Source organism: Panthera uncia, chromosome D2 (assembly GCF_023721935.1).
Source record: "Panthera uncia isolate 11264 chromosome D2, Puncia_PCG_1.0, whole genome shotgun sequence".
NCBI lineage: Eukaryota > Metazoa > Chordata > Mammalia > Carnivora > Felidae > Panthera > Panthera uncia.
The window spans coordinates 11472927-11497425 of record NC_064818.1 but is presented as its reverse complement, the minus strand read 5'-3'; the positions used below and the strand labels follow the sequence as shown (position 1 = coordinate 11497425).

Sequence of the window (24499 nt, the reverse complement as noted above, 5' to 3'; positions counted from 1 at the left end):
TAACTTTCAACCTCTTGAAACTTTTTTGAGATGCACATATTTCAGGTTGAGGAATCACTGAGCCACATTTAAGGGACCTTGAACTGGGGACACCGAGGATTAAGGCTTGATCAGTGAAGGCTGGGTGAGTCAGCGGAGGCTTTGTGGGTTTGGACTTCGCCTAAGGGTCCTGCCCACTGTCATTCCTCCCCAGTCCCAGAACTTTACCTTGACAACACACACTGCTTCCACAGGAGGTCGTTAGTAACGCATACTCTGCTAAACGTTCAGGTGGGACACAGTGTATTTTATGATGAATTTGGACTTTACTCACAGTATTCCTTCTTTCACTTCTGCATACTTTTAGGGAGTGCTTACCTTGTATCAGTAAAGCCAGCTGAGCACTTTACATAGGTTATTTCATTTAATTCTCAAAACTAACCGCATGAGGCAGGTACTGTGTGACAGTTTAGGAAACTGAGGCTTGATAAATTGCTGAGATTAGTGAGCCAGGATTTGAACCCGCGGACTCTAATTCCAAACCCTGTACTCGTAAGCATTTCTATGATTCATTCTTTATTGACTGGCCTTAGGCCAATTTTTAATGTGATTTTTATCCTTTTTTTAAATAGGGTATCGAAAAACATATTATTGAGGATACTGAAGAAGCCAGGTTAAACCAGGAAAAATATCCCCGGCCTCTGAATATAATCGAAGGGCCTCTCATGAACGGCATGAAAGTTGTCGGTGACCTTTTTGGAGCTGGAAAAATGTTTCTGCCTCAGGTTGGCAAAAGATGGGGGGTGGTTTTCACAATTGAAAGAAAAAGACTTTGTCTTTTAGTAAATAGTAAGTTCGGGTAGATTTCTCAAGTTTGGAGTTTGACAAGAGCTCGTGGGCACTGAGATGTGGTCATTCTTTCTGTAAATGTCCTACGAGTGACGTCCGGGAGGTCCGTCTTCAGGGCGATGTGCAGGTTAGAGGTTAGAGGTCATCTGGAAATCCTTTGCTTTGTGAGGAGGAAGTGCCACCACATCTTACTCCCAGCACCTGTGTGCTCTTCCCCCAAATTAAAATAAAACCCCTGCTTCATGTAAAGTTAATAACGTTAGCATTTGATTTGACCAGCCAGTATTCATTTTGAAGGATGCGTTTAGAATAGTGATAAACATTAAATTTTATGTTTCGAGAAAACCAGAACTCTTCTTTTGATCTATAGGAGCTACTAACCATATCAGTTAACAAAACGTCTGTGGGGCCATCAGGGTCGGGGCTGCGAGGCATACGGAACAAGGCCCTGTTTTGGTTTTTCTGATTACTCTTCCTGTATTTAACTAAATGCCCACTTTCTTTCATAATATTCACCCTTTCTCTAACAGCTTTTTTTGTCGTATGATTAACATACAGTGAAGTGCATGTTTGTGGAGGAGACGGTGTGAAAAGTGTTCACACGTATGCACCAGCCAAACTACCACCACGCACGAGACGAGGAACGATTTGTGGTCCTGTCTTCATCTCCTCCAGCCTGTGACAGTTCCTCAGCCTTTGTTTTTCGTGACGTTGACTTACTTTTAACTTTGCATTCTTGAGGTGACATTAGACAGACACACTGCAAACATACCTTGAAAAATGGCTTGTATATCCCTCCCCCAGCTTCTTCCCCAAAGGTAAACATTTTTCCTTGACCTGAGTGCAGTTAACAGCGGTGTAATGCTGTTAAAATAAAGACCTTGCTCAGATTTAACCAGATTTTTTTTAATGTTTGTTTATTTTTGAGAGAGAGAGAGGAGGCAGAGCATGAGCTGGGGAGGGGCAGACAAAGAGAGGGAGACACAGAATCCAGAGCAGGCTCCAGGCTCCAGGCTCCAGGCTCCGGGCTCCGAGCTCCGAGCTGTCAGCACAGAGCCCGACGCGGGGCTCCAACCCACCAACCTCGAGATCGTGACCTGAGCTGAAGTCGGATGCTTAACCGGCTGAACCACCCAGCTGCCCCAGATTTCACCAGTTTTCCCACTACTGTTTTCTTTTTATTCCAGGCTCCCACACTGCTCTTATCCTGGTCTCTGTGACAGCTCCTCAGTCTTTCCTTATGACCTTGATTTTTGAAGAGTGCAGCAGAGTGTTTACGTAGCTGCCACTCAGTTTGGGTTTGTCTGATGTTTGCTCGTTTTTGGCAAGCATAAGGGTGATGCTGTGCCCTTCTCAGTGGATCCTATGAGGAGGCCAAGAATGTTGCTGTGTCTCATTACTGGTTATATTAACCTTGCTCATTTGGCTAATGGTGTCTGCTGGGTTTCTGCTCTGAGAATTCACTTGGAGACGGTGCATCGTACTCCCACCCATGAATAGTAGCATACGTCGATGGATTCTGTAAAAGGCCCCGTTCTTGCTTCAGCAGAAGCCTTAATTATAAGTGAATTGTAGTGCTGGGGAGCAAGACGGGAAGGCTGAGAAGGGGCTCTGGTGAGTGGAAAAGGGCGCACAGAACTTGGAGAAGTGGTGGGCGGCCTTCTAGGCTGAGAAACAATAGTGTGCAGAGAGGTTCAGAGGACAGGAATCGCAGCACGGGGGTCCTAGCCTTGTTTTCCTTCTGTGCCTCATTCATTGTCTTTCTCCACGAGGAACTCATTCCTCATCCTGTCTGCTGTCAAAAGTGGACTCCGGTGTGGCTGACCCGAGGCCAAAGCTTGCGTTCTTCATTTATGCTAAATTAAGAGGCTACGAGGGGCCAGTAGCAACCATTCAGGGGTTTTGGTAAAAGATGCCGGACTCTGTGTATTTTTCCTAGGTTATAAAGTCAGCTCGAGTCATGAAGAAGGCCGTTGGCCACCTTATTCCTTTCATGGAAAAAGAAAGAGAAGAAAGTAAAACGCATGCTGGCATAGAAGAAGAGGAGGCAAGTCATTTGTCCAGGCCGGTGGGCCCTGGGAGGAATTGGCCTCAGAGACGGTTACTGGGTTGGGGTAGGGACCACGGGGCTTGGCTGTGCCTGTCACTGATTGATAAAAGAGCAGTGATCTCTTTTACCAGATATCAGAATACCCTGGGATTTTCCTGTGAATGTGGCTCTCTGAATTTTTAATATGAGCGTATTTAATATGAGCGTAGTTTTTCAAACCGAGCCCGTGATTTCGAAACAAAACCACTTTGTTTATCTGTTGACCGTTCACAAGGCTCCTACTATGTGCCAGACGCTGTGCTAGACACTGTAGCTGTAGAGATCGGTCCCTCCCCTTGAGGTAACTATGAGTCAGGTTTGGCTTTGGAAAACCTCTTCACTGATTTTTCTCTGTATACTGGTAATGTCCTTGGCACTGCTTCCGGATCTAATTTAAATCTTGTTGGCTGTGCCTCCAGAGTCATTCATGAAGCTTTGACCTTGTTCAGCTCCCCGAGAAGCTCAGCCAGCTTTGGCCCGTGGGATTCTGAATCCTTAAATTGGTGTGAGCTTGTGAATGGCTCCGACAGACCTCCCACTTGCCTTGTGTGCCTTTTCCTTTTCTTTTTAAAAATTAACTAATTAATTGAGGAAGGGGTTGCTGGCAGGGCTTAGGACAATGGTATTGAAGAAACAAAAGATAATTAAATGCTGTTGAGATGGTGGTTCAGATTCTGATGAGGCTTCTCCCTCTGTTCCCCGCCTCTCCCTTTCCTGCTCACAATAAATATTTCTCAGACAGTGTTTTTGCAGTTTAAGATCTGTCGTTCAGCTATGGGACTGTGTTGGATTCGAACTTAAACTGTTCTTCGAGGTGATGGAACCCATGCTTGAAGTTCCCTGAGCTCCCCTGCTAAGCAGGCTGCCTTGGAAGTGCTCGGGGGCACAGCTTTGTACTTGCAGAGCATGTGATGTGGGTTCTGGGTCAGTCTCTGAGGTTGTCTTTGTTGTATTAGAGTGCTTTCTGTGGCAACACTTGTCTGCTTCTAGAGATTTAAGTTGATCTAAGTGGCCACAGCAGTGCTCAGCTGCTTGGTTTGCTCCCCAGGACCCCTACCAGGGCACCATCGTGTTGGCCACCGTGAAAGGGGACGTGCACGACATAGGCAAGAACATAGTTGGCGTTGTCCTTGGCTGCAATAATTTCAGGTGAGTCAAGACCCACCTCTCTCATCCCCTTTCTTATTCAAAAATTAAAGCATTTGCAGCAATGATTCTGTATTGTTTGGGAGGGGTAGTGTCCAGCCGTGGATGTTGGAGGTTTTCTTTAATTTCTGTTTCCTGACTGTGTTTTCGCACTTCCACATTGAACACACCTTTTCAAATGAAATAAACGAGTAAGTTTGTCACCTGTTAATCTGGTTGAAAAGGACAAAAGGAACAGTAAAAACTATTCACGCTGGGTCAGAATAACCAAGAGGCTTCTTGAGAATTGACCTTGGGCCAGAGGCTCTAATTACTAGAACACTGGGCTCCTGCCTGCAGCCAGTGGCCTAGAGCGTGTTCTGTTTTTCTCCTCAGTAAACGATGGCAGTCTCAGAGCGGAGATCTTAGAGCTGAGACTTTGGCTAAATGGGGTTTTATAAGAAGGCTTTGACTGTACAATTCTCTCCTTCCTCTGCTTAGAACAGGACTGTGCATGCCTCTTGGAAATGATGAAGCTAGATTTTGGAATGTACAGAAGTAAAATCTCTTGCTGATGTGTCTCTTTATAGTGGATACATATTCAGCACTAAGTTATTTCCATGTGAGAGCTGATGACCTATAGTAAGTGTATGTTTTGCTCAGATTTCAACATATTCTTTATGATCCAAAGCCTAGTACAACTAATGCCTTCTCCGGTCCATGTCCAACCACTGTCCCTGTGCGTCATGGACTTCCTTCCAACGTACTCTGTCCTCTCTGAAGAAGAGAGCCAGGCCTGTGGTGCAGCCGTGGCCCCTCACTGGTCTCTCCGGCTGTCCCGTGACAGTTACCCTTCCAGCCCCTCCCTCCTTTCTACTTGGTTAACCATCTCTGTATTCGAGGCCAATTTAATGCAACCAAGAAGCCCTCAGGAAGGCTGGAGGCAAGGAACGAGAACGGTATCAGGATGACTTTTGCCTCTTTCTTCACAGACATTTCTGTTTTCTGCCCACTCGCTGTCAGAACACTTAGTACCCTCTCCCAGTCTTGCAAATGAGGAATTTTGGGATGTATTTATTCTTTTTTAAAAGGTAAATACATCGGAGGTTGTTGTCATGAGATTTCAACTATAGAGTAAGTATTTGGATAAGGGGTTTCCTTCCTGAAATCTACAAGATACCTTTGCTCTGGTCTCACCTTTTCAAACCTGATGTCGTTGGTTTCTGTTTGCATTCATCATAATTAGTCAGCACTGAATTCAGCTTACAAATGTTTATAGATCGTCTGCTATAGACCACACATTGCACTAGAGTCACCAAAATGATTTAGTTGACTTCTCTCAAGAAACTCAAGAAATTTACTGTTTAGGAGGCTAAATAGCCAGGTACCTGTACAGTTGTGATCGTGGTCCAGAAACTGTTGAAAAAAAGCAGCTTGTAGGTAAACTTCTTAAAGCAATTCTTGAGATATTATTGTCATGAGTTTATAATTTTTTATTTTCAGAAAATGGGTAAGTAGCCAAAAGAATCACACTAGGAATGTTTTTTCCTCCAGTTAAAGACGTTCTAAGAGGCCGGGGAGAACTGTGGCATTTCTCCAGGGTGCTGCTCCAGCTGAATGTCAGCATCTGTGAAACCTGCTTATTAAACCCGAGGCTTTCCTCCAGCACATCCAGTTCCTCTGTCCTGTGCATTGAAGGGGTGCTTGTCTTTGCTCATAAGTCTAACTGGAGAAACATCTTCTAGTGAAACTGTAATTATCCCTTTTATAAAAACATGAGTGAACGTACAAACCTTTTCTATCACGACAGACGCCCTCTTGGGTCTTGTGCCTCTTAACACGTGGCCCCCTGATCAGTTTCATTTTATGGTGTTAGCTAGTAGGCAAGTGCCCCCCCCCCCCCCCCCCGCCATCTACCTTATGTAGTTAAATGTATACTTTTGCTGAGCCTCCAGGTTCTAGGCTGGATCTGGAGTGAACCACGCAGCTAGTGAGTGAGTCTAGCAAACCATCCAGAACCAAATCTTAAGGCAGCTTTCTAGTTCCAGGCTCTTTGTCATCGATGCAGAAAATCTCATAAGGTGGTAAGGATTTTTTTCTTTTTGAAGGAAAAAGAAGTCAAGAGGACTGAAGATGATAGTTCTGTCCAGAGAACATTTTTATGGGGATGATGCATTAGATTCTGTGATCTAGTAGAACATGTAAATTTGAGAATTTGAATAGACCTAAGGGATAGATCCACCAAGAGACCACTAATACCTAACATTTGGTTACCACTTCACAAATGAGCTAGTGTTTTTACATCACTGATTTTTCTGTTTTCTGTCTTCTTTTCCTGATGGTTTTCTTTTCCTTTCTCTTCTTTCTTCCTTCCTTCCTTCTTATGGTTTTGATCCTGTGCTGCCCGCTTCAGTTATTGTCTTTCTCATTTTACAGATGAGGAAACTGAGGCTTAGAGAAGTTCAGGAGTTTCTTCATGGTCACACAGCCAGCAAGTGGCAAGCCATATACTCAGGGCTTCTGATTCCAAAAGGGAGGACTCTGCTCTCAGTTTATCTTCCACTATTGATTATAAAGTTAAACAACTTTAACTGTAATGTTTAATGTTAACATTCTAGTTAAATTCCTCTTAAGTAATATAAAGTATTTAAAAATGTCTTTTGATCAGATAGTACCTGAAAAAGGATTTTAAATATGCTCCTTAATAATTTTTATATAAAAAGAAAATGTGGGAGTACCTGGGTGGCTCATTCGGTTGAGTGTCTGACTCTTGATTTCGGCTCAGGTCATGATCTCACGATTTGTGGGTTCAAGCCCTGCATCGGGCTCTGCGCTGACAGCATGGAGCCTGCTTGGGATTCTGTCTCTCCCTCTCTCTTTGCCCCTCCCTGCTTGTGCTCCCTCTTTTAAAATAAACACACATTTTTAAAAAATGCACACTGGTAAAGCACAGGTAAACGCACACTGTAAACACAGTTAATGCACATTGTTTGTGTAAGAAAAAGTAGGATATGTCAGCATAAAATTTAAAATTAGATATCCTATATTTGGGTGCCTGGATCGCTCAGTTGGTTAAGTGTCCAACTTCGGCTCAGGTCATGATCTCATGGTTCTTGACTTTGAGCCTCACGTTGGGCTCTGTGCTAGCTGTGTTAGCACAGGTCAGAGCCTGGAGCCTGCTTTGGATTCTGTGTGTCCCCCCTCCCCCCACCCCGCCCCTCCCCTGCTTGTGCACTGTCTCACTCCCGTCTCTCAAAAATAAATAAATATTTAAAAAAAATTAAATATAAAATAAAATTAGATATCCTATATCTAGTACTTTAAAAATATGGATCTGGTGAAGAAGATAATAACAGAGGCCTGTTTATATTTAACCAGTTGTTGCTAATCTGTCTGAGTAAAAATTAAGCAATATACAGATGGCTATAAATGAAATACTTTCAAACTGAATAATATTAGAGTGTTCAGCTGAGTGAGAAAAATGACTATCTAAGTCAAGGGCAGACTAGTCCAGTCCTATGCTCCACACATGCTCACTAGATAATTATTCAGAGATTTTCAAGCTGATATGTATATATAGGGGTGGGGGGTGTTACACAGTTTTCCTGGTTTATTGAGATGTAATTGACCTAAAACATGGTATAAGTTTAAGGTGTACAACGTATTAGTTTGGTACACACTGCAGTGTGATTACCGCCATAGTGTTAGCCAACAGTACTTTCACTTCATATAGTTACTGTTTCTTTTTTTACGGTGACAGCATTTCATGCACATCCTGGCCAACACTTGTTACCACGTGGCTTTCTGATAACAGCCATTCTAACACGTTTGAGGTGTTTCTCATTTTGGGTTTGATTGGCATTTCCCCGATGATGAGTGATGCTGAGCGTCTTCTGATCTACGTTGTTGGCCCTTCAGATATCTTCTTTGGAAAAATAGCTATTCGGTTCCTCTGCCCAACTTGTTATATTTGAAAGGGAGACTTTCCAGAATTTGTCTCATTCGTTGTTTTAAAAAAGGAGAAATGGAAACAGACACTGTCAGCACTGCTTAAGCACAGATTGGAGACTTTGGCTGGGGACTGCAGAGTGGTTGGGTGCTTCCATCTAGTGGTAGTGTGTGTGAATTGCAGGATCAGAGACACATGTCATCTTCAGTTCTCTTCAAGAGACAGCAAATGTGAAGCATTTGATGATGGATGCAGGTGCGTGGCTTTGATTTTCCTTTTTAATTTTTGTAGAGAGTAAAAGGGACTTCTTATCTATTATAATATCGTATGTATTCTCATCTAGTATTGGATGCCTTTGCTAAAGCATCGAGTGCAGCTTACATTTTTTTTTTCTGAATTAAAAGCCCAAAGTAAATGCTTGTGTTTATTTTTATTTTATTTTTTTTAACGTTTATTTATTTTTGAGACAGAGAGAGACAGAGCATGAACGGGGGAGGGTCAGAGAGAGGGAGACACAGAATCTGAAACAGCCTCCAGGCTCCGAGCTGTCAGCACAGAGCCCGACGCGGGGCTTGAACTCACGGACCGTGAGATCATGACCTGAGCCGAAGTCGGCCGCTCAACCGACTGAGCCACCCAGGCGCCCCTAAATGCTTGTGTTTAAAGCTCTCTTATAAACACTTTAGAAAGAGGATTCCTAAAATCAGCATTTTCCCATAACATTAATTTTTTATTCTCTGTAGTCTCTCCTGTGGCATAATATAAGAATGTGGATTAGAAGAGGCCTGTGGACATGGGCACATGGCTCCAATTGAAGAAACCAGGGGAAACCAGGGGGAATGGAGATGTATGTGGGGGAAACAGGAAGTTGCAGTAAAGCAGAGGGACAGTGGAAAGGGATGGCGGGAAGAATGGCCGCAGCCATAGAAGCCCCTCCCCCAACGCTTCAGGTCATTTCCTTCAGCTGAAGTTCCCCAGGGCCAGCTGGTTCATTATTCTGGACCTTTAGTGCCAGTCTCTGTGTAGACTACCCTCTTTTTTCCTTCATTGAGCTAATACCTACTTACTTTTTTCAAGATTCAGCCCAGGTATCCCCCCTCCTCGGATGCTTCTAATGGTCATCAGTTTAGGTGACAGCACTCCACGAATGTCACACCATATGCATATTCCGAACCTGCCAATACTTTCTCAGCCCAGATGTGTGGGGAACATCCCTTTTCCCTTGAGGGTGGGGATGGGGGCGGCCTCTGTCTGGGCTTGCTTGTCCCTGATGGTGAGCAACCACCTCCATGCATCTCAGGGCTGTAAGTATTACTCTCTGTGCCTGGAAGGTCAGGAAGTACGCCCCCGCTGAATGATTTGTTTGACTGTTTCCCAGTATTCTTTTTTTTTTTTTTTTTTTAACGTTTATTTATTTTTGAGACAGAGAGAGACAGAGCATGAACAGGGGAGGGGCAGAGAGAGAGGGAGACACAGAATCTGAAACAGGCTCCAGGCTCTGAGCTGTCAGCACAGAGCCCGACGAGGGGCTCGAACTCACGGACCGTGAGATCATGACCTGAGCCGAAGTCGGATGCTTAACCGACCGAGCCACCCAGGCGCCCCATGTTTCCCAGTATTCTTAAGACAGGCTAATAAATTGGAAGTTGAACTTGTGTCCCAGTCGCCTAGCCCACTGTTTTCAGAACTCTTCTTTCCTCACTCGTCATGGGTTTTCTCTCTTTTGCTGATTTTTTCTTCTCTGTGCGACCCCCAAATAGGGGAGTGCTCCAGGGCTCAGGCTTTGGACCTCTTCTCTGTCCTGCCACCCACAGTGGTGCTTCTTAGACTGTCATGTGCCTTCCCCTCCCCTGGGAGTCTTGTTAAAAGACCCGATGAAAGTAGGTCTGGACCCAAGGCTCTGAGTTTCCAGGGGGCGCATCCAGGCCAACAAGGCCCGGGACGGCCTTATCTCATCCAGTCTCGTGACTTTCTAACACCTTGGTGCCAGGTGCCAGGTTCTGTCTCCAGCATGGACCCCTCACCAGAACTCCAGACTCACGTATCCAGTCGGCTACCTGAGAGCTCCATTTGGATATCTAAAGAAATCTCAAACCTGGTATTTTGAAAATTGCACTAGTTGCCCCCCTTAAGATGCCCTCTCTGACCTCTGTGCCTTCAGTTTCCCCCTTTCCACATTTCTGTCCAGCCACAAGGTCTCCTCAATGTCCTCAAACAAAGCAAGCATGTGTAAGATGTTCCCGAAGGACACACTGCTTAAAACAAGAAAAAGGAATGAGAGGAAGTTGATTCTCGCCATCAGACTGATGATTTGTAATTGAATTTTGAAAATACCATATGACGTCGAACACAGCTTTGAAATGTATGCCGTCTTGTCTCGATTTAAAAAGCAATACGCTATTGTACTTAATTTTGTATGCAACAGTCTATATTTAGTCCTAGTTTAACAAAAGGTGTAGTCACCAGCCTTTCCTAATTTGCTAAAAACAAAAACGTGGCGTCATCTCACTGTTGTTAGGACCTGCCGTCCCACATCAGTAAAACGCACAGCGTTTACTCTCTGCTGGGTTAGTGCTGACAAAACTGAGCGTAGTTATCGTTGATTTGAAATTGTCTTGCTTTTTACTGGGGATTCATATGGGCCAGTTTTTTCTTTTCTTTTCTTTTCAAGTAATAATGGGAGCAAGCTAGAAAGTGAGTATAAAAAGATACATAGCGAGAAGCAAGACTCCTTCCTGTCAGGCATCCCCTCTGACCAGATGATGGTGTGTCCAGTAGTAGTTCGTTGATTTCCTTTTTTTTTTTAAATTACTTTGCCTGTTTTATTTAAAAAAAATTTTTTTTAAATGTTTGTTTATTTTTGAGGGAGACAGAGTGCAAGCAAGGGAGGGGCAGAGAGAGAGGGTGACACAGGATCTGAAGCAGGCTCCAGGCTCTGAGCTGTCGGCACAGAGCCCGACACAGGGCTCGAACTCACGGACCGTGAGATCATGACCTGAGCTGAAGTCAGATGCTTAACCAACTGAGCCATCCAGGTGCCCCCAATTATTTTGCCTATTTTAATTGTTGACATTATGAAAGAGGTGAAAATCATGCTGTGAAATGCATACTCATGATGAAATTAAATTGTGAAAATGACCACCGTGATGGGTGCTTTCTAAATCTCGAATAGAGGAGTCGTACATGGGATGTTGTCCAGGGTGGGAATCCTCTTGAGTTCAGAAAGCACCTCCTCTATCAATTGTAGCCCCTCCAGTCTTACTGTGTTCCCACAAAGCGGGCCCCTGCACTTCTGCTCCGTGCCCGCCCTCCATCTTGGATGTGACCCTCAAGCCCTCGGGTCAGCTTTTCCTTTGAGTCTCTTACCCTGTCTCCCTCAGTGATTTGCTCCCTGGTTCTGTCTCCCTCTCCCGTGACTCAGTAACCAGATTCTCATATTGTCCGCTTTCCGTGAGCAGGAACCGACCTTCCTGATGATCCTTCACATTGGCTTCCAGCTAGTCTCTCCTGTTCAGTAGGTGTTTACTGAGTGAACTTTCCCAACGTTTTTATTGGCCTCAGTGGCCAAGAGAATGGGTTATGGTGTCAGATCGTGGTTCTTGTCCCAAATCTACTGCTAATTGGTTGTGTGGACAAAGTTGCTTAATGTCTCTGGGCCCTTCTTCAGTAAAATGGAGCCCATGGTGGTACTTGCATCCTGGAGCCGCTTTGAAGGTAAAATGGGATTGATTGTGCAAAAAGCTCAGCGTGGGGGAGACGGCCCACGTGTCCACTGACAGGCGAGCGAATAGGCAGAACGTGTGTGTCCGTTGTGCTAAGTGCAATAAGCCAGATATAAGGACCAATGATGTATGAGTCCACTAACACAGATGTCTAGAGTTGGCAGATTCACAGGGACCACTGGGAATGGGGAACTGTTGCCAGATGATTAGAGTTGCTATTTGGGGAGATGACCGGGTATTGTGATGGTTGCACAGCACTGTGACTGACTCTGATTAGGGCCACTGAATTTTAAACTTAATCGTTAGAAGGGCACATGGTATTTTATGTATTTTACTAGAGCTTAAAAAAAATAATAACGTAGGGGTACCTGGGTGGCTCAGTCGGTTAAGCATCTGACTCTTGATCTCGGCTCAGGTCATGATCTCACAGTTCATGAGTTCAAACTCTGCATTGGGTTCTGTGCTGATGGTGTGGAGCCTGCTTGGGATTCTGTCTCCTTCTCTGTGCCCCTCACCAGCTTGTTGTCTTTCTCTCTCTCTCTCTCTCTCTCTCTCTCTCTCTCTCTCTCTCTCTCTGTCTCTCTCTCAACATAAATAAACTTAAAAAACTAATGTAGTATGCCAAAAATCACTGAATCATGTATTTTGAATGGGTCAGTTTTATGCTGTATGAATTCTATGTCAATAAAGCTGCTTTAAAAATCTTAGCCTAGCACCCGACATGTGGTAAGTACCTAATAAATGGTAGTTGTAGTTGTCCTTAGTGAGTCACTGTGATTCCAATTTACATTAGAGGGGTATTTGATGGCTAAGTAAGGCTTTGTCTCTCTTGGGTTCTCCCCAACTTTCTCACCTCTCATTTCTGTACCGCAGAGTTATTGATTTAGGGGTCATGACTCCCTGCGACAAGATACTGAAGGCTGCCGTTGAGCACAAAGCAGGTACTGTGCCTCAGACTTCTGGGCCCTCCGAGTGTCCTTTCCCCTGTGTCTGTCTGTCAGTAAGTGGTGATGCCCCAGCCTATCCAACAGGTGCCAGCTCCTGTGGGGGGTGAGGGACTGCTTTCATTGTCATTGATGGTGAGGGTCGAATCAGTGAATAGGTGACTTTGAAACTCCTTGCAGCTTGGAAGATGGGGAATGAAACAGGCTTCTTATTACAGGGTTGCATTAGATATTTTCCTCCACATCTCATCGTCTCATCATTTTTAATGTTTTTTCAGACACCGTGACACGTCCAAGTCTGGGAAATCATGAACAATGTATTTTATTTGCATGGCTTCCCCCAACTGTGGAAAGTACACTGTTCTAACTTTAAGTTACAAATCCCATTTATTATGTAAAGCAAACAAATGGTAAATCGAAACTCCCCAGTCAGGAAAGATGTCTTACAATTAGAAATGGGGAGTCGATGTTAGTTAGGTCTCACGGTCTTTATTACAGAGTTGCTAAAATGAGTCTTCCATACTTCTCTGCTTTTGTCTCATCTTCATTCTCACTGTCCTTTCTTCTTTTTTGAAATACTAGATATAATAGGCCTGTCAGGACTCATCACTCCTTCCCTGGATGAAATGATTTTTGTTGCCAAGGAAATGGAGAGGTTGGCTATAAAGATTCCGTTGTTGATTGGAGGGGCGACCACATCGAGGTAAGTCATGCTAATGAGCTCCTTGCTGTCCTTTAAATTCACTTAAATGCCAGTGTTTACAAACAGTGATGAAACCTAGGTTGTTTTTTATTCTGCTTAGCTCATCGGCTCCTTGTTCTAGAAGCTCCCGAGCTTTCAGTCTTCACTTGGACAAGAGCCTGGGCCAGGACACTTCTGCAGCAGGCTGTAGGAAACTTCCTCTGTGATCTCCCCGCCCTTTGCCTTTTTTGGGATTCCTTTGGCTTGTCATTGTCTTTTCCTTAATCCTCTCCCCTCCCATTCAGTTCCTGAGATTTCTGTTCAACTCTCCTCTTGAAATCAAGCCAGGTGGAGAAGGTGTATTTTTTGGCACAAAGACATTTCTTGAACTTTAGCCCACTCTCTGTCTTGAAGCAGGTGTCTGATTGAGTAATTACAGGTTCCCTTGAAGAAACTCCAACCTGGAAATAGTTGAGGCAGAAGGCCAGCCTAGCAAGAACGAATCAGAGAATCACCTTGGGAAGTTGTTTCCGAAAGGGGGAACCTTTTGAGAACCTTTGGATTAAACAGTTTAGAGAGGAGAAAGTTCTAAGTTGGTCACATGGCCATTACAGAGTTTGTCAGATTTTTTCCTGAGGGTCATGATCATAATGATGTTTGGGGGGAAATATGTTAATTATGGGCACTGTTAGACTTTTTATGACATGTTCTTTATGCCCCATACTGTTTACTTTGGCAGGGAATAATGCCCAGGGGGAACACTGAACTTGATCCTACACTAGAAATGACTGTGCACTAAGCCGGGTTTTCCAGAAAAACAGAATCTGTAGGTTGTGTATATATATTTTCTTTATGTAGATTTTATATATCACTTTGTATTATATTATTAATATAATACGTACACAGAGAGATGTATTTTAAGAAATTGGCTCATGTGATCGGGGGGCCTGGGAAGACTGACATCTGCAGGGAAGGTCAGAGGGCTGGATTCCAGGCAAGAGCAGATGTTGCAGTCTTGATTCCAAAGGCTATATGGAGGCAGAATTCCTTCTTTCTCAGAGGACGTGAGTCTTTCCTCTTAAGGTCTTCAGTTGATTGGACGAGGCCCACCCACATTATGGAGCATAATCTGCTTCACTCAAAGTTTGCTGGCTTTTTTTTTTAAGTCTATTTTTATTTATTTTGAAATAAGTAAGTGGGGGAGAGGCAGAGAGAAAGGGTGAGAGAGAAAGAATCCCAAGCAGGCTCTGCACTGTCAGCACAGAGCCTGATGTGGGGCTTGAACCCACAAACTGTGAGATCATGATTTGAGCCAAAACCAAGAGTCAGACACTTAACTGACTGAGCCACCCAGGCACCCCAAAGCCTGCTGGTTTAAATGTTAATCACATCTAAAAATTATCTTTACAGAAGCATCTAGATTGGTGTATGACCAAAAACTAGATCATGTGTCCTGGCCAAATTGACACATAAAATTAACCATCATCCCATTTATAATCTGAATGGATTATTTTCACAAATAGTAACAGTGTTATATGTCATTTATTCACTAAGTACTTTTCATGCTTGAAGGACTCAATAAGGTGGCTGTTGTCGCTCACCTTGGAAAGCTGAGTTTGTTTTTCCACCAAGGACTTACCCACTAGGATATGTGGCAGATTATTCTGCAGGGATGTGACCAACCGTTGATAGCTGGAGTTTCAATGAGCATAGTCTTGGGTAATTGATTATTTTAACGTGAATATTCATTAGCTTAGTAAAAAGAATGATAAGAGAACTTACAGACCTTTATGAGCATGAAATACTTTTGGGATCATGGTTGTAAAACAATAAATAAATATTTAAAGAAGCAGATGTAACGAAACATATTATGAGCTAGGTAAATGTGATGTGCAAATTGGAACATTACAAAATAGTCCATTCTGTTATATCTCTTACCAAGTAAAAGCCACCAGATTAAAGAGGTTTAAAAAAAAAAAAATATCCAGAGGCAACATAACTACTTTCCTAAGATCCATCATAAGCAGAATTAGCCATCAGTGCCTCCTCACAGTTTTAAGCTGGGATATCAAGTTAGAATTCATCAGATTGGAAGTCACCCACTATCTCTCTGTGCGGTTGCAGAATTTCTGTTCTCGGAGTCTGGGGAAGGGCGCTGGGACAGCTGGGTCCCCTGACCTGCCAGAGTTCCTTCTTCTCTTTATGAGCTCTGCCTTCTCTGGTTCTGTTCTCTTCCATGCCTGTTGCTGTTTCCGGGAAATTACTTGGAAAATAAAAGCTAGTGGCAGTCCTTCCAGATAACCATTCCCTTCTCCATTGCGGTGCCAGAAACGCCTGTGCCGAATAGATTTCCTGTGCAATGTCTCAGAGCCTTGGTGTAACCCTCCCCCCTTCTGACTCCGTTCTAAAGTAGTGACAGTGGGTGAGGCCTCGCTTAACGGTGCTTAGTCAGGCCCTCATATTTGAGTAAGCCCTTTGACTGAAATGTAGCAGGCATACAGAAAAGTGCACAAATCACAGATACACAACTTGATGAACGTTTACAGAAATGAACCCCCGGTAACATTGCACTCTGGGAACTTTGCTGGGTGCCCCCACCCAGTCATCCTTTACGACAGAAGTAACCACTGCCCTGTCACCGTAGGTTGGTTCTGCCCGCATGTCGGCTTCATATAAATGGAGTCCTGTGGCATGTCTTCTTTTGTGTCCAGCTTATTTTGCGCAGTGTTCTACCTGGGAGGCCCAAACCAGCGGTTGCAGTGGTTGCTGTTCCGTTGTGGTGCAATGTTCCGTCGTATAATACACGGTGGCTTAGTCATCCGTGTGACTGTTGGCGGGTATTGGCTTTTTCCAGTTTGGGGCTGTTTGGAAGAATGCCACTTGCTGGGTCATACGCACGTGATCATTGGCGTTAGACATTGCTGGGTAGTTTTCCAAAGTGATCGTATTAATTTACGTTCCCACCGGCAATTATGAGAGTTGCAGTTATTCCACACCTTTTTCAATTTTATCCATTTTAGTAGGCATGTAATAACATCTTGGTATGGTTTTCCTTTGTATTTTCTTGCTGATCAATGATGCTGAGTACCTTTTCATGTGTATGTTGACTGTTAATGCTTTTTAAGTCTTTTTTTTTTTTAATTGGGTATTCTGCCTCTTTTCTTACTGACTTGTACATGTTTTTTGTTTATATTGGACGCAAGCCCTTTATTAGAAATATATGTTGCAAGTAGATTCTTCCATTATGGCTTGCCTTTTGCTATCTTAGTTGTATTTTTAAATAACAAAGTTTTTAATTTTCATGAAGTCTGATTTATCAGTCTCTTCCTTTACAGTTAGTGTTTTTTGCATCTGTGTAAGATGCCGTCTGCTCCTGGGAGAGTCAGCTTTGCTAGAAGGCATTCAGAGTTTGAATGTCTTAGAAGCCCTCTGAGAGCCCTTATTATTGCCTCCTGTAGACCTGTTGAGAGCTCAGCAGTGTTCCATTTTTTTCCTTTGCTAACTGTTCTTTGAGCAGATGGCAGCTCAGGACTTCCAAGTTGTCACGAAAGAAGATAAGGAGGTATAACTCCGTGGCTCTTCCAGATCTCAGGGGCCTGTGGTGGCATGATAGAATTAGAATTGTACTCCCAAGACATTCACAGTGAGCCTTAAGGCTGTCTGATGGATCCTTGGAGAAGCCGAAAGGACTGTACCGATTAGGGGTCATGTGGGCACGCAAATAGGCCCAGAGTTCCCTTTTGAACCCGTAGCTGTAAGAGAACGGAAAACCGAATATTCTCCTGTCTGTAATGCGTATGGTTTCGTGTCACAAACTGGAATTGACTTTAATGGCCATCTGGCCCTGTTAGCTACATACCTTCTCAAAGACACAAGTGTGGCAGTTAGCTTTTCTAAGTGGTTTAGAGTCAATAACTGCAAAGTGTCTTTTTCAGTTATTTGTTGTGAGTAATGGAGAATTCAGAAGGAATTCAGTGCCCAGAAATAGAGGTAATTTTCCGAACTTAAATATTTTTTAATTGTTAGGAGGGAAGATGCTGAATGATGTAACTGTAGTGTTTTCCTCTTTGAGTTGGCTGCAGGGAAGTTCGAAGCTCAGGCCTGGGTGTAGGGTTTCAGGGACCCGACTTCTGCCTCTGACCCACTGCTCAGTGCTCGTGCCTTTATTTCCTCTCTCGTTTTTCTCACCAAATTCTAAGGTTTTATTTCTTACTTATTTGTGTGTGTGTGTGTGTGTGTGTGTGTGTGTGTGTGTGTGTGTGTGTGATGCTGCATTTAGGTAAAACATTTTAATTCTGGAAGGATAAGGCATGAAATAAATGCTTGGAGTACTTGTTCTTTTTCAGTGCTTTTCAAAAAGACCTTCTAAAGTTAACCCTGTCATGCCCATTTGGCAAGTATGAGAGGCGACTAACTGGGTCCCCAGCATTGGTGAGTGACTTAGCAGAGCCAGATTTGAGACTGAGCCTCAGGGGGCTAGCCCCGTGTTGTTGGTTTGTAGGAAGGCAGAAGGGATTCCAACATTATATATCTTTTCAGACTTCAGACAGAAGTCTGCCTCCAACTGGAGAGGGCTGCATAAATGGAAGCTTAGGAGAAAGTGGAATCAATATCATACCGTTTATAAGGAAACCAAAAGTACTCTTGATGGCCAAGCAAGCACAGATTTAATGGCTGCCCTCATTTGGCTTTGTCATTTTTTTATGCTGGAAAGCAACACTGTGCTTTTATGTGGTGGTGGTGGTAGTGTTTTTAAAAAGTGGAACCCATCAGTTTCTTCTTGGTACCCTTGTCCAGAGATCACCAGTGCGAGAATGGCTGGAATTGCACAGAGAATGCTTGGATGCTTAATAAATATTAATTATGTTGACTTGAAGGTTTAAAACTGTACTGGTTCTCTTTAAGAGAAATGTCAACTAAGTCACATTAGGCTTAGTGTTTCCTAGAGGAACTCCATGCAGAATATACATTGAGGTACATTTGTGTGCTTGAAGAACTGACCACCTAAAGAAGAGGAAGCAAACATAGTCTCACTTATATTCTGTTGTCAAACTGGAAGCAGTTTCTTCTTTAAAATTTCCTGGGGCGCCTGGGTGGCTCAGTCAGTTGAGCATCTGACTTCAGCGCAGGTCATGATCTTGCGGTTTGTAGGTTCGATCCCTACATCGGGCTCTGTGCTGACAGCTCAGAGCTTGGAGCCTGTTTCAGATTCCGTGTCTCCCTCTCTCTGCCCATCTCCTGCTTGCATGTGTGCTCTCTCTCTCTCAAAAAAAAACAATTTTTTTTTTTAATTAAAAAAACAAAAGTATTCCTACTATTTGAAAATCTTCCCCTGGGGTGCCTGGGCGGCTCAGTAGGTTAAGCGTCCGACTTCGTCTCAGGTCCGTGAGTTCGAGCCCCGCATCGGGCTCTAGGCTGACAGCTCAGAGCCTGGAGCCTGTTTCAGATTCTGTGTCTCCCTCTCTCCCTGACCCTCCCCCGTTAATGCTCTGTCTCTCTTTGTCTCAAAAATAAATAAACGTTAAAAAAAAAACAACTTAAAAAAAAGAAAATCTTCTCTTTGTAGAATACCAAAGATATTTTCAAATCTTTGGTCCCTGGGCACGCAGCGGACACAAAACACATCCTTGGGACGCAGTGGAGTTGGCGTGGCTGCTTCAGGACCACGGTCTGGTTCTCCCTGCTGCTCTGCGCCCCAGCGCCCGACTCTGGAAGAGTCTCTTGCACTCAGTGGCTTAAGCCTGCACTTCCATTCGATGGCTCACTTCCTGTGACTTCCGGCTTCTGTCCCCTGCTTCCTGTCCGTGTGTGGAGATACTTGCACAAAGGGGACAGGTGAAATGTCAGTCTTGCCTGTCTCACCGCAAATGAATTTTTAGTCATCCCTCAGAAGTCTATTAGAAACGCACACATACCTCAGGCTTCTCATATCCTCTTGGTTTTAAAAATTTCCTCAGTAGTCCACGCTTACTATTAGAACATGTCAGACACTTCAGAGGAACGTAAAGTAAAATTTATTCTCTCCCTTCCCGTCCTCCATCCCACCTCCAGCCGCTGTGTAACCAGTGTTGACACCTGAGGTGTATCTGGTTTTTGCTAAATGTACGGAAACTCCTGTGTAAGGTTGGAGGGTTAGGGCGGGTTGAGGGTGGTAGTGTGGTTTTTAAAACACAAACGTACTGTTTGGTATTTTGTTGTTTCCCCACATGGTAGCATAGTCTGGACATCTTCCCAAACGAAATGCATTTGGGCCAAGGGGGAGAATGTGAAAGCATCTGACGCGGGGAGGAGCTGCCTTGGGGGCGAACGTGGGTCCAGCAGAGACCGGCAAGGACGGCCCCCTCCCTGCCCGTCCTGGGGGATGTACGGCTGCCGCCCTTGGACGCGGCACTGCGGCCTGTGCTCAGGGCCCTGGTTTAACCGCAGTCGGGAGGGCACGCGGGTCCATCCTCAACCCTCACGTAGTGGGCCGTGTTCTGTGAGTAAAGAGCGGGTGTGTACCCTGTGCGGTAAGACTGAGTCCCCAGAGACGGCTTGCCGCGTACTTCAGTCAGGTCGTCTCAAGGACTGAAGCGTGTTCCTCACCGCTGATGTTCCCGAGTCTGGCAGGAGGGGTTTGGGGCCGAGCCGACGTTAGTAGAAGACTGTTGCTGCTTATGCCTCTCGGTTCCTTCGTGCCAAATTTATTCAGGGTCCGGGGCCCCTTATTACAAGTGCGAGGTGGGGTCGGGGCTGAGGAGCGTGGCCGGTGCGTCCTGGGCCTGCCGCCTTGGGTCTGGTTTCCCGGGCGCCCTGGCTGCCACCCCAGCTCATTTGGGGGAGGAAACGCAGTCTGACCTGTATGGCAGCCAAGGGCAGTCACCTGGGCTGGTGAGCTCCCTCGGTTCAGGCAGGCCGCTAATGAGTGCGGCGTCACGGTCTCATTCCCGAGGGCAGAGAGCTGAGGGCAGCGTCTTCCTCGTTTTGTCAGATTTCTCGTAGCCTGAGCCGACAGACCCCTGTCTTCTCCCCTTGGATTCCCCGTCTTAGGGTGGGGAGGAAGTCAGTCTTGTTTTACGAGGGACGCGTGAAGTTCGTTCTCTGGAAAGCACCCTGTGGAAACACGTTGTCTCTGATGGTTCCAGACAGGGGTCATGTGGGAGCTGTCAGCGCTGATGGATATGTTTTTCTTCCTGACCCCTCTTTTTAGAACCCACACGGCAGTTAAAATAGCTCCAAGATACAGCGCGCCTGTCATCCACGTCCTGGACGCGTCCAAGAGTGTGGTGGTGGTAAGTGTGGGGCCTTCCGTTATTTCCGCTATGTAAGGAGAGGAGAAAAGATTGTGTTCTGAATAAGGGGTATTTCCCAAGATGATCTTTTATTTTTGTCCAGTTCTACTAAAATATGTGAAAGAATGTGCGAGGGCTTGTTAGGATGGTGTCGCTGTGGTCGTCTGCATTGCTGGAGGGGAGCCAGGTGAGTGTGTCCTGTGCTTTCAGAGACCGCGTCTGAGTCACCGAGAAGCCCTGCCAGGATCCCTGTGACCTCAACACCAACCCAGAGGGAGAGAGATTTCAGCCACTTACATATATTTACAAGTGTGAACATATATTGTCTTAACTCCATGCCAAGGCTAGAAGGAATGTGGAATCTTTTAAATGACCTGTTTCCAGGTAGACATTTAATCTGGAATGGGCCGGTTGACCCTACCCAAAGAGAGAAGAACGTTCTCTAGATGTTCACCATCCAGAATAATAGATTCTTTTTCTCGGTGAATGTAATAAACCACTTTCCTGAGTGGTCTTTTAGGTTTTTCTCTGTCACTGAAGCCTAATGTCCTCTCTCGTTACGTGTTTCGTTATTTTCATTGACTAAGAGGACATCATAGCTGGAGGGAATCTGAACGACCATGTGGTCCAGTGGTTTCCAAGTTCGTTTTAGTGACAGAAAGCTTGTCTTCCAGTGATGTCTTACTTGGAAGCTCAGTACAGTATGAGTTAGAGCAGCCCCTCCTATCCGTCACCCCACACCTAGTTCTTGAAAGAGCACAATTTGAAAATTGCTAATCTGTGGGGGCGCCTGGGTTGGTTGAGTATGTGACTCGATTTCGGCTCAGGTCATGATCTCACAGTTTGAACTCGAGCCCCACATCAGGCTCTGTGCTGACAGTGTGGAGCCTGCTTGGGATTCTCTCTCTGCCCCTCCCCCACTCATGCTGTCTCTGTCTCTCTCATGTAAATAAATAAAAACTTAAAAAAACACAACAGACCAAACCTGCTGATCTAGTCCAGCCTTCACATTTGTAGGTGAGGAGGGTTACCAAGGAGGGTCTGGCGATTTGTGAAACTATCAGGTGACATGGTGCAGCCCGAAGCTCGGGTGGCCACATTGCCTGAACCGTTTTCCAAAGACATCCTTCCAGATCTTTGAATTTATTTATATGGAGGTTGTACAATAATTGCTAACTTTATTAAAAATTGATAGTGTGCCAGACACTGTGGTGAGTGCTTTACATGGATTTGTAATTTAATCTCCATGAAGCAGATACTCTCATTAACCATGTTTAGAGTAGAGGAAACAGGCACAGAGAGGTTAGCACCTCTCTTGAGGCCACACGTCTATCAAGCAGTAGGGTAGGGCGTGAAGGCCGGTGGTCTTACTCTCTGCTGCACGAAATGTGCTCCCATTAATGTTCAGTGATTCTTATTAAAAAGGATACAATCATTGGCTCCCAGGTGGCTGAGTCAGTTGAGCATCCAGCCTTTTTTTTTTTTTTAAGAAAATTATTATTGTTTAGTTTCTATTTTTAAATTGTTATAAACTTTAATTATTTAATAATTAGCGTGAATAATTTTATATTCATGCATCCTCCTCTGTGAACTGTCAAATCTTGCTGACCTCCTTATGAATATTTATAAACACTCTATATACATGACTATGTACTGTTAATACTGTATGCTTCTTTTGTAGAAAGAGTTTTCTTTTTCTTTTTCTTTTTTTTTTCTGTTTTGAATTTACATCCAAACTAGTTAGCATATAGTGCAACAATGATTTCAGGATTAGATTCCTTAATGCCGCTTACCCAATTAGCCCATCCCCTCCCACAACCCCTCCAGTAACCCTCTGTTTGTTCTCCATATTTAAGAGTCTCTTATGTTTTGTCCCTCTCCCTGTTTTTATAATATTTTTCTTCCCTTCCCTTATGTTCACCTGTTCTGGAGCATCCAACTCTTGATTTCGGCTCAGGTCGTGATCTCAGGGTCGTGGGATTCAGCCCCATGTTGGGCTCTGAGCTGGGCCTGGAATAAGATATATTCTCTCTCACTCTCTTGCTTTCTCTGTCCCCTCCTTCCCGCTGCCCCTCCTCTGCTTGCACTTTCTGTCTCTCAAAAAAGAAAAAAAAAAGATACGGTTAAATCAGACTGGAATCATAAAGTCACATTTTTATTTACTCTTGACGTAAACTAATGTGTAAATAAAGTAGGTGTCTCCAAGTTAGTTTCAGGACAGTTTTTGTATTTTATATTTGAATTGTGCTTCATAAAGAGCTCGTATGGAGTTCATAGTTGACTAGCCAGTGGACCTCTTTTTAAGGCTTGTTGCTATTTTCAAATACTAATGAATGACTGAACATTTCTCATATGGAGACCAGGCCCTTGGCCCTCTTTAAGTACATGGTGCTAGCATTGCATCGGGAGAGGACTTTGGCTGGGAGGAACCAGCCTCTGGATTCCATTTTGAGTTCCCTCCTTCGCCGTCTAGAAGAGCTAAGCAGTAAGGGCCGAGCGGAGAGCCAGAAGATGAGCACGGGCACTGGTGCTCCTTATGGGTCCGTCCAGCTGGACCGCCAGCAGTGGTTAGTGCTTCTTGGGTCCAGAGAAGTGGCCGCCTTCTGAAATTACTCAGACATAAGTCCAACAGTAAGTTGTTTGGGTTATTGCTAGTGACGCTTTTCAGGATCAGTGGTACAGTTTGTTTAGGCCGATTTTTGGTTCTGTGTCTTCGGGCTCAGCTGCGAGACGCATGCCAGCGGCCTGTGCTCTGGGTCACTGGCGCAGGTGTTTGAAAGAGTCCCAAACATGGCAACGACCTGGTAGTTGGAGCTTTAGACCTCGGGATGCCCCTGCTTTCTTTCCTTTCTTCTTTTTTTTTTTTTTTTTAATTTATTTTTGAGAGAGTGCAAGCGGGGGAGGGGCAGAGAGAGGGGGGCCGAGGATCCGAAGGGGGCTGTGCCGCAGTGAACCCGATGTGGGGCTTGAACCCACACACTGTGAGATCATGACCTGAGCCAAAGTCAGACGCTCAACCGATTGAGCCACCCAGGTGCCCCTTCTTTCTTTTTAAATAAACGAGGTGCCAGTATTTAGTTCTTTCTAAATTATAAAATATATTTTCAACTTATTCCCTCTCATTCACTGCTATTGTCACCAAGAACAAAGAATAAAAGGAGGAAGAGAGAAGCTGTGCTGTGTCCAAATGGTTGGCATGAAGACGCGTGACTGGGCTGTGGTTTTATGATGGAAAGATCATGAAGATTAGCCTGTATAATTGACCACAGACTTGTTTCCATCAAGCAAGTCAGACTGGGCATGGAGGGACTGGCTTGTCACTTTGGCTCTGGGAACAGGGGGCCCCCCAGGGTGTGTTCCGTCTTCCCAATAGTCGCTGTGGCAGCGTATGGTTAAGTTCTTTGGATGTTTAGAAAAGCAGGCTTTTGCCTTCTCAGAGTCTAAAACCTAGCAGAATGCAATATTTTAAACAATATTTTAAGACACTGGTTGCATGTACTTTGGGGAGCTGTGGAGTAGGCATCCCTTTGCTGTTTTCATTGAGCTCTGCTGGTTTTCCTAAACGGGGACTCCATTGAGCCGAGGTTAATGTAAGGCTGGGAGGTACCCTGTGGTGTGAACACCATTCAGGAGCCTGTTTTTAGGCTCACCGCAAGGGTCTTTTCTCATTAGGTTCCTTAAGAAAGTGGTCTGGCTTTGTACTAACTCTTCGGGGATCGGATTGCTGGTAGAGATGCTTAGAAAAGTCACACAGAATCATAGACACTTAAAGCCGGTGGGCCCTTGAGCCATCGTCCGGCCTGCCCTGCTCAGTTTCACGTCATGGTTCTCGGCTTCCCTGCCCTCGTGTGTGTGTGTGTGTGTGTGTGTGTGTGTGTGTGTGTGTGTG

At 44.7% G+C, this 24499-nt stretch overlaps 1 protein-coding gene across 3 annotated transcripts in view; it reads left to right on the top strand.

Annotated features, from left to right (window-relative positions):
- The window catches only part of MTR (5-methyltetrahydrofolate-homocysteine methyltransferase), a 132456-nt gene that overhangs the window by 65180 nt on the left and 42777 nt on the right, over positions 1 to 24499 (top strand). For all 3 annotated transcript variants that reach the window (XM_049646099.1, XM_049646098.1, XM_049646100.1), the window contains exons 20-25: positions 612 to 764; positions 2768 to 2875; positions 3966 to 4066; positions 12587 to 12654; positions 13240 to 13360; positions 20529 to 20610. In XM_049646099.1, the coding sequence (XP_049502056.1) occupies positions 612 to 764; positions 2768 to 2875; positions 3966 to 4066; positions 12587 to 12654; positions 13240 to 13360; positions 20529 to 20610 (633 nt within the window). The remainder of the gene's footprint in view (positions 1 to 611; positions 765 to 2767; positions 2876 to 3965; positions 4067 to 12586; positions 12655 to 13239; positions 13361 to 20528; positions 20611 to 24499) is intronic.